Consider the following 14,152-nt stretch of genomic DNA (forward strand, 5'->3'; position numbering starts at 1 on the left):
ACGTGTCTTAGAGGAGACGTGACTAATGTAAATCCTGGTAAGTGTTATGAGCTTCAAAGGACTATTTGAAACAATGCAAACTTTTAAAATGAAGTGGGTTTCCCATGAAATCTCTAAGGGGAGGGATATGCACATGTAACACCTCAAGTTATTCAAAAATCCAGCCTTTTGAAGCTAGGGACCTGAGGAGAAGAAACTCATTGTTTACGAATTACCTCTTCCCAAATCAAAGATTCAGGCTGTACAAAGAAAGGACTAAACTTTTAATCCGTGTGCCTGTTGTGAGCTAACAGCTGTGATGGACTTGTAATCACAGAAAACCCCCTTTGGTAAGGTCTGAAGGACTGTTCACCTGCCAGAGCCTTTGTGGGTGTTGGGGTGATCTCTGGTAACCTTGTCAGCATGCATTTGGATTCTTTTATTGTTTTTAATAGGTTCTCTCTGTAATGCTTTTACCTTAAGAAAAAATTGCTTAGAAAGTGTTATGTGGTAACTTAACTGGAGGGCAATTATGCCATTTATAACCTCTACAGAGAAGGCAAAACAGGCCTGCCAAAGCAGTCTGAGTTGCTGGGAATTCACAGTGTAGGCATGGAACGTGCAGCCTGGAGATATCCTCATTAGGAAGAAGGGAGACATGTGTCTCTGTCCAAGAGAGGTGATGACTGGGGAGCCAGAAGCCTAAGAGAGGGTGCCCTTACTGGACCACGAGGGGGAATACAGGTACAGCTGCCCTGAACTGTGACAAAATGCTAACTATTTTAATACATTCCTGTAAATAATTCCATAAAACAATTTGATTAGTTAGCTTTAGTTATTATTAAGGCTGCAAGTCTGTCATGGAGGTCACGGACTTTGTGTGACCTCTGTGACTTCTGCAGTGGCTGGTGCACCTGGCCCAGGGGCAGTTCAGGCAGCTCCTGTGCCAGTCACACCAGCTGCTGCAGGGGCAGTCTCGGGCCACTGTGCTCCTCCCCACAGCAGCAGCAGAATTTGGGTGTGAGGGTGGAGGGGGTTGGGACACGAGACAGGGTGAGGCAGGCTCTGGGTGCCGCTTACCTGGGGTGCTCCCCAGAAGCAGCAACATCCCCCTCACTCAGCTCCTAGGCAGAAGAGTGGCCAGGCAGCTCTGTGCACTGCCTCCGCCCAGAGCACCAGCTTCACAGCTCCCATTGGCTGGGAAATGGGAGCTGCAGAAGGGTAGAAGGGGGGTGCCTGCAGGTGGAGGCAGCGTGCAGAGCTGCCTGGCCATGCCTCCGCCTAGGAGCTGAGCGAGGGGGATGTCGCTGCTTCCAGGGAGCCCCCCAGATAAGCACTGCCCACCTCCCCTGCCCCATCCCGCACCCAAGCTGTGCTGCTGCTGCTGCTCAGGTGGGAGGCGCAGAGCCAAGTATGGAGCCTGCCAGCCTCACCAAACCCACACCCCCAGCACCAGCGGGGGTCCCAGGCCGCGCGCCGCTGATCATCCCCCTTCCAGCACCAGCAGAGGTTCCAGGCCGCGCACTTCAGCAAGCCCCCCGCACCAGCGGGGGTCTCAGGCAGCGTACTGCTGCTGACCTCACACCCGCACCCCCACCCCAGCACCCACAGTGGCCCCAGGTAGCCCCCTCCCCCAAGGTTTAGTCGGGGTATATAGTAAAAGTCATGGACAGGTCATGGGCTGTGAATTTTTGTCTACTGCCCATGACCTGTCTGACTTTTATTAAAATTACCCATGACTAAAACGTAGCCTTAGTTATTACCTGTGTAAGGTAAGTGTACTTACTCTGTTCATTGTTTTCAGCTGGAGATTCCTCATGCCGAAGAAAAAATTTCACTTCTTCCCTACGGGGTCCCCACTTCTGTAAATGGTCATACATCATGTGATCAAAGGGTATAGGGCGTTCTGGAAATATAGAATAAAATATTTCTGAGTCCAGCAACTTCTTACAAAGTACACCGGACCCTCGCTAGAACACGCATCTATATAGCACGAATTCACATATAAAGCGGTCGCAGCCATGAATCTCATATTTAATTACTTTACTTGGAATTCATTTTAACGCAGTTCCCGCGTTAACACGGTACCGCGCATGGATCCCAAATCCCACGTTCTAGCGAGAGTCCGGTGTAACATTAAAAAAAACTGCTTTAAAATGTGGGTGCATTTTTGGCACTTCAAGCAGTCATCTAACAACTTAACACGTAGAAAACGAATTCAAAATAAAAGCAGAAACAAGAAGAAAATAACTGTAACAGCATATTAACATACTATTAAAATAACTAAGTTAAGTACATAACAATAGCAACAGTGACAATTTTAGAAAGTACAACCACCTACATAATTTCAAAGTTTATAATCCTATTATGCACTCATTTAAATTTTGCCAGGAATTCTCTATCACCTTCTGTGACATTATATGATTAAAATACAACCACGTAGATCAGGGGCAGGCAAACTTTTTGGCCTGAGAGCCACATTGGGTTTCGGAAATTGTATGGAGAGCCAGTTAGGGGAGGCTGTGCCTCCCCCTGGACTCCTGCCCCATCCAACCCTCCCTGTTCCCTGACTGCCCCATCCACCTCCCCCCCCCGGCTCCCTGTCCCCTGATCACCCCCAGAACCCCTGCCCCTGACTGCCCCCCACCGTCCCATCCAACCCCCTCTCATTCCTGACTGCCCCCCCCGTTCCCCACCCTCTAACCACCCTGACCCCATCCACACCCCCTGATCACCACCCCAAATTCCCCTGCCCCTCTATCCAACCCCCCCTGCTCTCTGCCCCCTTACCGTGCTGCCTGGAGCACCAGTAGCTGGCAGCGCTACAGCCATGCCACCCAGAGCATTGCGCCAGTGTAGTGTAGTAAATTCCTCTCCGTAACTGCTACCAGTAGCACATTCCTAAGCAGAGCAGTTTAAATACACTACACCAGCAGCATGGCGTGCTGTGGCTGCAGGGTAGGAGGAACAGTAGGGGAGGGGCCAGGACCTAGCCTCCCAGGCCAGGAGCTCAGGGGCCAGGCAGGAGGGTCCCACAGGCCAGATGTGGCCCGCGGGCCATAGTTTGCCCACATCTGATAACTACCATTGTTATACAATGCAACAAATCTTGTACAAAGTATGTTATGTAAGGTATCAATGAAAAAGTTATGGTTTGCTGAATGTGATTATCCTATTTGTATGCATGCATCATTTTTGTATCCAAAATTATGAATTTTGGCCATTTAACTGCATTTCAAATGCATTTGCTCCTGGATAACACCCACAAGGTATTTTGCATCCAGTCTAGCCAGCACACTGTGAAGGGAATACTTCTATTGACATCCCATCAAAGAACACAATGGGCCATAAAAGAAGCTTATCCACACCTGATGGACTTTCCTGAGACCATTTTAGCTAGAATATGAGTAAGGTCCCTGGTATGACTCATCGAAGCATGCAAGAGCATGTGACTAGATCATGTGGTACTGAACTCCATCTTGTGTGCCTGTATTTTTCCAGAAACTGTGCTGAGGGCTCTGCTTCGAACACCGAGTTGCCCTCGACATAGGAGAGCCTATAAAAAGCCCTAGAAACATCTCCATTTTGCTTCTTCCCTGCTCTGATCTCTGGCTTATGGATTTATACTAATGGGAGCATTCTAACCAAGGGACTAAGGGCCTTCAAATCATTTGGAAGCAACCGGAGACTTAAAAGCCAGCAGTTTATGCCATCACTACTTGAAACCTGATCCAAGAACTTTGCAATTATTGTATGTATTTGATTCCTTTAACCAATTTAAACTCTTACCTCTTTCTTTTCTCCTATAAACCTTTAGATATTACTGTGACATTACTGACATAATCTGGGACCGTATAGATCATCGTTGCAACCAAGGTCCTGTAGTGGCACCAAATCTTATATAAAGGGGGTCAAACGAGGTGTCTAAGACAAGGTTATGGTTTGCTGATTATGATTATGCTGTCTATATGTATCATTTTTGTAGCTGAAGTTATGAATATTGGCTCTATACTGTCTGTATTTCAAACTTATGCTATCCTTCTGGGTGTCAACCCCAGAAAAGTTGGTGTCAGCTCTGCCTAGCCTGCTTGATGGCCCATTAAGGGCCATCAGCTATACAACTGATCCACTGAGAGAAGACAGTCACTCCTTGTGACTCAGCAAGGTGTACAGGGACATGCCTATGGACAGCTCTGAGGTTTTTCCATGCCATGTGATGGACAGCTTGTCTTTGGAACAAAGAAAGAAAGACCACATGGCAAGAGAATATAAAAAGCTGCTGCAGATCCTCCATCTTGTCTTCAATCCTGCTTCATACCTCTGGAGGAACTTTGCTACACTGAAGCTTTGAACCAAGGACTGAAAGACCCATCCCAGCTGTGGATGTACTCCAGAGACTTGATTTGAACCTGCAGTTTATTCTATCACTGCTGCAAGCCTGAACCAAGGACTTTGCCATTACTGTATGTAATTTAACCAATTCTAGCTCTCATCTATATCTTTTCCTTTTATGAAAAAATGAAAAAATCTTTAGATTTTAAAGGAGTGGCAACAGCGTGATCCGTGGGTAAGATCTGATTTGTAGAGTGACCTGGGTCTGGGGCTTGGTCCTTTGGGATCAAAAGAACCTTTTTTCTTTTAGTGGGATATTGGTTTTCATAACCATTTGTCCCCATAACGAGTGGCACTGGTGGTGAAACTGGGAGGACTAAGGGAATTGCTTGTGTGACTTGTGGTTAGCCAGTGGGGTAAAACCAAAGTCTTCTCTGTTTGGCTGGTTTGGTTTGCTTTGGTGTGCACAGAACCCGAGCCTTGGGCTGTAACTGCCCTGCTTTAAGCAATTTGTCCTGAATTGGCACTGTCAGTTGGGTCCTGCCAGAGCCAACATCGTTACAATTATGTATTTAAGGGTTGGTAACAAGATTTAAGGGTTGGTAACAAGATTATTGGGTAAAATATGAGTTATATAGTGACCTGGGTATGTGACTGGTCCTTTAGGATCAGAAGTAAACTTCGATTGATGAAATTGGTTTTAAATAACCACTCATCATTAAGTCTAGTGTCTGGATGTTGAATTCAGGACTGGAATACCTAAGGAGGTTGCATTTCTGACTTCGTGTTAGCCAGGGTCATGATACAGAAGTTTTGTTGCTGGGTTGGTATATCTTACGGAATAACCACCACCAGTTTTGGGGTGTGTCTGCCTGTAGGGGGGGTGGCTACCCTACTCCTAAAATAGAAGGAGTTAAAAGCAGCCCTGGAGAGGGCTGTGGCTGAGGATGGCTGACTGGGGAAGCAGCCACAGCTGGGCCACGCCCCAAATCAGGTCCCCAGCTGGCCTGTATAAAAAGGCTGTGAGCCAGAAGCCCAAGGGCTCTCTCTCCAGGCTAAGAGAGAACAGGGCCTGCCTGCCTGACAGGGTACTGAGGGTAATGCAGTGCTGGGGAAGGAGCAGGCTGAGCGGGGGCCCTGCAGGCTGGCAACTCCCCAGACTGTAGGGCCTGGTCCACGGCCCATAGAAGTACTGGAAAGCAGAGGAAGGCAGCAGGTCTGAACCCACTTGCCTATGATAAGTGGCCTTTACACTGCAGTCTGCCCCAGGGAGCGGGGGCTTGGTGATGACTGGCAGGAGCCTAGACTGAGGCAAGGTGGGGATAGTGGGTTGGGGGGTCCCCAGGAAGAGGAGACCCAGATGCAGCATGTGGGGGTACTACCAGGGGGAGAACTGCAGAGAAAGGGGCACCGGGGGTCCATGAGAGACACAGGGGCCAGAGCTGTGCGGATCACTGCTTGCAGAGGGTGCTCCAGGCTGGAAAAGAGCTAATTCCCAATGACCAGCAGGAGGTGCCGCAGGGGTGAGTCTGCTCCTTTACACTGCCCTGTTTCTCAGCAGTTTGTCCTGAATTTGGTATTCTCAGTTGTGACCCACTGAGGCACGGTGATGTTTAAATTTTGCCAGGAATTCATCAGCTACACCCTTTTCAGAGAGTTAAACCTTTCAACTCTGTTCTCCTTTGCCAATTAGGTTTTCTGTTCCTGTTATGAAAGCACCACACTCAGTCTGAACCATAAGAATTCCAGTGAAGTCCACCAGATTAATGCCATATATAATACACATGTAGAATGATAACTAAATACTTAAGGATGAATTATGTGCTACCACTCTAAGAGTAGATTACACAATAGTCACTAATACAGCAGAAACTGGTACAAAATGGCAGTAACCAAACAAATCCAGGAGTAAAATATAGACTAAATTTTCTGCAGTATTACAATTAAATCTCTCTCTCTCTCACCAAAAGAGAAGCCAGATGTCAGGAAGATAGCCCTCTTTGGCTATAAACCCATGTTTATTATCCCTAAATGTGTCTTATCTAGACCAGACATCTCCCCCAGTATAAATACCAGTTTGGTACAAATGTAATCCTTAAGAAAACAAACCATGTAAAGCATTAGGAAAAGACCTAAATGTGAAAAGGAATGTGGGGTTCTTTATCAGAGCAATAAATCTAGGTGTTAATTGGGTTTTTTCCACTCTTCCACAAAAAACTATGTAAATCCACACAATTTTCGAAATATCCTAGCTGGAAGGAATTTTATTACTCTAGAAACATCTGATTCTGTCCTTAAAAGCCTCTAGGAAAACAAAATGTAGCTGGAAACATTTCAAACTCAGTTTATTTCTTAAACATTGAAGAGTCATTAAAAAATATTATTACCTTTCATCTAGCAGAGAAAGATGTAAAACAATCCAATGACTGGAAGTTGAAAGTGGACAAATTCAGACTGGAAATAAGGTGTAAATTAACAGTAAGAGTAATTAGTAAGCCTGCATGTCTGTCATGGAGGTCACAGAAGTAATGGATTCTGTGACTTTCTGTGACCTCCGTGACTTCTGCAGTGGCTGGTGCTGGGTCAGCAGCAGCAGCAGTTTGGGTGTGTGGCAGGGTGCTCAGGGCTAGGGCAGCAGGCTGGGGTACAGGGCAGTGCTTACTGGGGGGAGAGAGGGGGCAGCTTCCTGGCTCCCACCAGCATGTCCCTACAGCTCCTAGGTGGAGGGGCAAGAGGGCTCCATGTGCTGCCCGAACCCACAGCTGCTGCCCCCTTTGGCTACTGTTCCTGGCCAATGGGAGCTGCAGGGACAAGCCGGGCAGAGATGGGTAGGGAGCCTGCCAGCCCCACCAACCCTTCCCGTCCCAACCCCCAGCACCAGCAGGGGTCCCAGTGTGACATTCTATACCTTGGGGGAGCGTACTGTAACCCCCTTATTCCTCATTTTCATATAATCATGATCCTACATATAAAGGATGCTTTGCAAGGTATCAGAGGAAAGGTTATGATCTGGTGAAAGTCATTTCTCTATCCATATATGTGTATCATTAATGCATATGAAGTTCTGAGAATTGTGTTGTATGGTGATCACTAAAACTATGTAAATTGGGGAATCAGCTAGATATTAGCTTCCCAGAGGCAACAGCAAGGAAAGCAATCAACACTTGGGTGGAGTGTCAAACAACCAATCAATAGCCATTCTCCAGCAAGGGAGCTACAATGCAATGACTCACCCTGCATGCCGTGACGCCAGGGGAATGCTCAACCTTGCTTGGAGAGACTCAGCAATACCCCCCAGACATGCCTGGTCTTGTGCTCCCCAAGCACATGGACTTAGGGTATAAAACAGACAGAGTGGACACATACTGGGCCCTTCTCCTGCCCCAACCTTCACTGCAAGCAACTAAGACACGGAGAAGACGGCGACAAGACTCTAACAGGGGAGATTGGCCCATGTTTAAGGAACAAACCTGTATATTAAGAAAAGGAGTACTTGTGGCACCTTAGACTAACAAATTTATTTGAGCATAAGCTTTCGTGAGCTACAGCTCACTTCATCAGATGCATGCAATGGAAAATACAGTGGGGAGATTTTATATACACAGAGAACATGAAACAATGGGTGTTACCATACCCACTGTAATGAGAGATCAGGTAAGGTGAGCTATTACCAGCAGGAGAGAAAAAAACCTTTTGTAGTGATAATGAAGGTGGGCGATTTCCAGCAGTTGACAAGAACATGTGAGGAATGGGGTGGGGGGAATAAACATGGGGAAAGAGTTACCTACTACAGTCCAGGCCCAACAAAGAAAATAACAGAATGCCACTAGCCATCACCTTCAGCGCCCAACTAAAACCTCTCCAACGCATCAAGGATCTACAACCTATCCTGAAGGACGACCCATTGCTCTCACAGATCTTGGGAGACAGGCCAGTCCTTGCTTACAGACAGCCCCCCAACCTGAAGCAAATACCAGCAACCACACAACAAAAACACTAACCCAGGAGCCTCTCCTTGCAACAAAGCCCATTGCCAACTGGGTCCACATATCTATTCAGGGGACATCATCATGGGGCCTAATCACATCAGCCACACTATCAGAGGCTCGTTCACCTGTACATCTACCAATGTGATATATGCCATCATGTGCCAGCAATTCCCCTCTGCCATGTACATTGGCCAAACTGGACAGTCTCTACGTAAAAGAATAAATGGACACAAATCAGACTTCAAGAATTATAATATTCAAAAACCAGTCGGAGAACACTTCAGTCTCTCTGGTCACTCGATTACAGACCTAAAAGTCGCAATTCAACAAAAAAAAAACTTTAAAAACAGACTCCAACGAGAGACTGCTGAATTGGAATTAATTTGCAAACTGGACACCATTAAATTAGCCTTGAATAAAGACTAGGAGTGGATGTGTCATTACACAAAGTAAAACTATTTCCCTATGTTTATTTTCCCCCCCACCTACTGTTCCTCATACGTTCTTGTCAACTGCTGGAAATGGCCCACCTTGATTATCACTACAAAAGGGTTTTTTTCCTCTCTTGCTGGTAACAGCTCACCTTACCATACACACTAACTAGAGTGATCAGGTAACACCCTTTGTTTCATGTTCTCTGTGTATATAAAATCCTCCCACTGTATTTTCCACTCCATGCATCCGAAGAAGTGAGCTGTAGCTCACGAAAGCTTATGCTCAAATACACTTGTTAGTCTCTAAGGTGCCACAAGTACTCCTGTTCTTTTTGTGGATACAGACTAACACGGCTGCTACTCTGAAACCTGCATATTAAGGACTGCAATATACAGTGGGGTGAGGAAAAACTGCTTAATCTAGATGTTGTCCAGTCTAATAGGGTTGAGAGTTTAGACTGCGTGCTTATTTTATTTTATTTTTTGCCTATCGCTTAAATTAACTACAAAGATAGATTGTTTGTTCTACCTGAAACAGTGCGTTTGGTTTAAAGTCAGAGACTCCCCTTGGGATAACAAGCAGGATACATATCAATTTCTTTGTTAAATTGACGAACTCATGAGCTTGCAGTGTCCAGTGGGCATAACTGGACACTGCAAGACAGAGGTTCCTAGGGTTGGTCTGGGACTGGAGATATTGGCTAGTGTCATTCATTTGCACAATCCAAGGAGCAGCTTACATGCCAGAGGCTGAGAGTGAACAGCCCAGGAGTGAGGGCTCTCACAGCAGAGCAGGGTAAGACTGGCTCCCAGAGTCAAGGATTGGAGTGACCTAGCAGATCACTGGTCCAGATAACACCAGGGGAACATCACACCCGAACCACGCGCCACTGCTACCCGCCCTCCCACAGCAGCACCAGCAGGGGTCCCGGGCCGTGCAGCACTGCCCGGCCCCAGGAGTCCCAAGTCAGGTGCAGCCACCTACCCCTCCCCCAGCATGGGTCCCAGGCCACTCTCCGACACCCTCCTACCAGCATCAGCAGGGGTCCTGGACCACATGCCGCCGCCTGCCTCCCCCCAGCACCAGCCAGGGTCCTGGGCCATCCACCCAGCACCCCCAGACTGCCCCTCCACAACACCAGTGGCCCTCTGGCCCAAGTTTTAGTTAGGAGTATATAGTAAAAGTCATGGACAGGTCACAGGCCGTGAATTTTTGTTTACTGCCCATGACCGGTCCATGACTTTTACACAAATACTCATGACTAGATGTAGCCTTAGTAATTAGACCATTGGAAAAATTGACCAGGGTCGTAGTGGATTCTCCATCACTGCCAATTTTTAAATCAAGACTGGATGTTTTTCTAAAACATATGCTCTAGGAATTATTATTTTGGGGGAAGTTCTATGTCTTTTGTTGTATAGGAGATCAGACTAGATCACGATGGTCCTCTCTGGCCTTGGAATCTATAAATGGCAAAAACCTTTGTGAAATGCATACTTGCAAACTGCTAACTGCAAAGCTCCTAATACTGTTGCTATGTAAATGATAAAATGCCTTATGTACCAACCTCAAATTTAATTGCCTTCTTAAACAGAATACTAATACAAGAAGCCATCTGAGTATAGAATATTTATATTAACAATAATTACTGGCAGTGCTCAAACTCCCTCACTTAACTCAGGAAGACAAGAACCATCTCTTCAAAAATTGTTATAAAGAGTTAAAGAAATTAATTCTTTAAGCTAAAGATTTTTTTAAGAATTGTTTAATTTTAAAAGATGGTTTTGAAAACTGAAAACTTATATATAAAGTACAGGAGTGTTTGGACTTTTTAAAAACAATTTCATTACATGTCATATGCTAATAAAATTGAACAAGTATTTCAGAAAATGGACTGAAAGAAAAAGTTAAAACTAACTTTAAAAACATTTCTTAGAATCTCCTGACACAAGTACAAAGACAAGTAGAAATTATGTATATCCATTAAAGAGACTGCATATTCGAAAACTGAAGGTATCAACTAAGCCAACCCCCCACCGGCATGGAGTCAATGAAAGAGTGATAGCAACAAACTTCAATCTAAATAAGACTGACAGATGCCTGTTTTCCTATTGAATGGAAGTAGGAGGAAAAAAGTATAAAAAACCTGATGAGAGCCCCGCACACACTCACCCCTCTGCTACTTTGCTTCAACAACAAGGAGTCTACAACTCATCCTGTCCATCTGTACAAATAAACTATCATAGACAGTTAAGAAAAACACAAAAGACAAAAGTAATCAACCCAAGGAAAACCTCCCCAAGACTTCAATATGGATTGATGAGAAAAGTTAACTAAGATCCTGCCAAAGGATTAGATTTACAAACTCTTGTAATGATTTTACTAGAATACTGAAATGCAACTGTAACTTAAAATATTAACAACTTCTCCTGTTGATCATCAGATGGTTAGACCATATACTCCTGAAGATGCAACAGGGACTAAACAGTGGTAAACAGAGAAATAGTGGGATTTAACTGGATTTAAGTTTCTTAATATTGGTTCATTGGCCTGTCTCAAGATAGAAGAAGCCATTTAAGGAGCTAAGTAACTGATTTAAATAGGTTTATTTGATTTCATAGGATTTAGTTACAACAATCTGTTTTTTCCCAATTTACAAACTGGATGATTATTATTAACAAGACAGGTTTCACCTACCCTAAAACAAATTATTTTTCCCATACATAAAGGTTTTAAGTGTTTAATAAGATGAGACTGAATTCACAATATTTTAGGAAACAATATATTTTGCACTTAATTTCCCAAACGAAGAACATCCCTGCATGTGGTCTACTCTCAAAGGTGTAATCACTGTTAAGGCTCTACACATAAGGCTTGGCTACACTTGCAAGTTACAGCGCAATAAAGGAGCCCCAGGCGCACTAGCTCTCTACCCGTCCACACTGGCAAGGCACGTAGAGCGCTCTGACTCCGCGGCTATAGCACTGCTGGTACTCCACCTCGGTGAGTGGAATAATGTTTGCTGTGTCCCTGCTGGAGTGCCGCGGTGCCAGTGTGAATGAACTGTTGCTTTACTGAGCTCTGATCAGCCTCTGGAAACGTCCCATAATCCCATTAAGCCAAGTAGCCACTCTTGTCATTGTTTGGAATCAGCTATAGGAATGTGGAAATGCTCATTTAAAGCTCAGTTTCCGACAGCCAGCTGCTTATCTCCTCCAAGACAAAGCAACCATTACTGTGGAGTGCTGTGTGTTAGAGAGAGGCGGGAGAGGAGGGAGGTCTGCTGCTGTCTGGACTTACAGGACAGTATGCTGACATGCTCTAAGCCCCCCAAAAACCCACTCTCTCCCCCCACATACACACAACATACTCCCTGTCACACTCCACCCCACCCCCATTTGAAAAGCACGTTGCAGCTACTTGCATGCTGGTATAGCTGCCCATAAAGCACCGCTCCCAATGCCGCCGCAAGTGTGGCCACACCAGTGTGCTTGAAACCATCAGTGTGGACAGCCTGCAGCGCTTTCCCTACTGCGCTCTACAAAGGCTGGTTTAACTCAAAGCACTCTACATCTGCAAGTGTAGCCATGCCCACAGAGGCAGACAGAAGAGATTGTAATAGAACACAACTGACAACCAGTTTATTTCAATCATTTCTATTTTGTTTAATGATTTCTTATCTTTAATAATAAATCAGACCTAGTTAATGCTTGTGATGCTTTTGCTCGTTTTTAATCATTGTCCCCCCTAAGGCATGGAAAAGAATGCCTGTGACTATAATAGTGGGAATCATATACCCTGAGATAGCGTCATAATTGCATGTATCAATAATTAGGTCATAAGAACAGCCATATTGGGTCAGACCAATGGTCAATCTAGCCCAGGATCCTGTCTTCCAAAAATGGCCATGTATGGGGAGACTTTGGCAAACCAGTAAAATGCCTGAAACCACTATGGCTTATTGCTAAAAGCAGCCAAGGCAGCAGGCTGTAAATTGGCCAGATCAGCAGGCTTAGCTTAACCAAGGTGGGGGGGGAGGGTGTCTTTGGGTGCTACAGAGAGGGCAGCTTGACCCCGTGTCCTTCCTGATAAGAATTGTGTTGAAGTGGCTGATACATACATTTTTAGAAGAGCAGGATATGCCCCAGGAATGTCTATTGGGGCCTCAAGGCTGCAAACTCTGGAAAATCCCACACCAGTTAATTGATACTCAGAAGGAACCTCTTGCTTGACCACTGAAACTGCTTACTTAACAAGTTTTCTTTAAGGGACATGTCATTCTATTACTAATGTATAAATAACAGGGAAAGTTTGAGGTAGTTGGACTCTTTTTGGACTCTCCCTCTGGATACATCTTGCAGTCCCCACTGGCAGACGGAAGATTTGGCCACTGGACGCCTGCTGCTATGTCATTCAAGAGCCACACTCAGCTTTGGTAATTATCAAGGGTTGGAGTGTTTTACTAACCTTTTGCAGACGTGTGTAACTGCTTGAGACTAAGTAAAATATAGCTTTAAGTGAAAGCACTCGTGTTGTCCTGTTTGTGCCAGCCACCTATCAGTCAGATGTTCATGTCTTCCCTGATTTATTTCCTGACACCACCTCACACAGAGTAAAAGTTACCAAGAGCTTTGGGTTGAAAGATCCCCGGATAACAGCCAAGGCCAGGTGCTTCAGAGGGTACGAACAGAACAGGCAATCATCAAATGATCCATCCTCTGTGGTTCACTCCCAGCTTTTGGCAAACAAAGGCTAGGGACACTTAGACCATTGTGTTGCATTCCTGCCCATCCTGGCTAATAGCCATTGATGCACCTATCCTCCATGAGCTTATCTAGTTCTTTATATGCCTGCTATAGTTTTGGCCTTCACAGCATCACCTGGCAATCAGCTCCACAAGTTGACTGTGCATTTATGAAGTAGTACTTTTTTGTTTTAAACCTGCTGCCTATTCATTTCAATGGAGGACCCTTAGTTCTTGTGCTATTAGGAGTAAACAACATTTCCTTATTCACTTTCTCCACACCAGTCAAGATTTTATACCTCTATAAGACCTCTACCCTATCCCCCTTTAGTCTTCTCTTTTCCAACCTGAAAAGTCCCAGTCCTTTAAATTTCTCATATGAAAACTGTTCCATACCCCCTAATCATTTATTTCTGTTACCATTCTCTGTACCTTTTTGAATTCCAGTACATCTTTTTTTAAATGGGGCGACTAGAATTGCATGTAGTATTCAAGATGTGAGCGTATCATGGATTTCTATAGAGGCATTATATTTTGTCTTCTCTATTCCTTTCCTAATAGTTCCTAACATTGCAAACTTTTTTGCCTGACATTTCACATTGTCTGAAAACAGCTGCTCAACTATCCACAACAACTCTAAGAGCTCTTTCTTGAGTGGTAACAGCTAATTTAG

At 45.1% G+C, this 14,152-nt stretch overlaps 1 protein-coding gene across 7 annotated transcripts in view; it reads right to left on the bottom strand.

Moving 5' to 3' along the window:
* Nucleotides 1–14,152, bottom strand: part of PPP1R13B (protein phosphatase 1 regulatory subunit 13B) — a 139,283-nt gene that overhangs the window by 70,989 nt on the left and 54,142 nt on the right. For all 7 annotated transcript variants that reach the window (XM_073349755.2, XM_073349756.2, XM_073349758.2 and 4 more), the window contains one exon: nt 1,766–1,885. In XM_073349755.2, the coding sequence (XP_073205856.1) occupies nt 1,766–1,885 (120 nt within the window). The remainder of the gene's footprint in view (nt 1–1,765; nt 1,886–14,152) is intronic.

This window comes from Lepidochelys kempii, chromosome 6 (assembly GCF_965140285.1).
Source record: "Lepidochelys kempii isolate rLepKem1 chromosome 6, rLepKem1.hap1, whole genome shotgun sequence".
Lineage (NCBI taxonomy): Eukaryota > Metazoa > Chordata > Testudines > Cheloniidae > Lepidochelys > Lepidochelys kempii.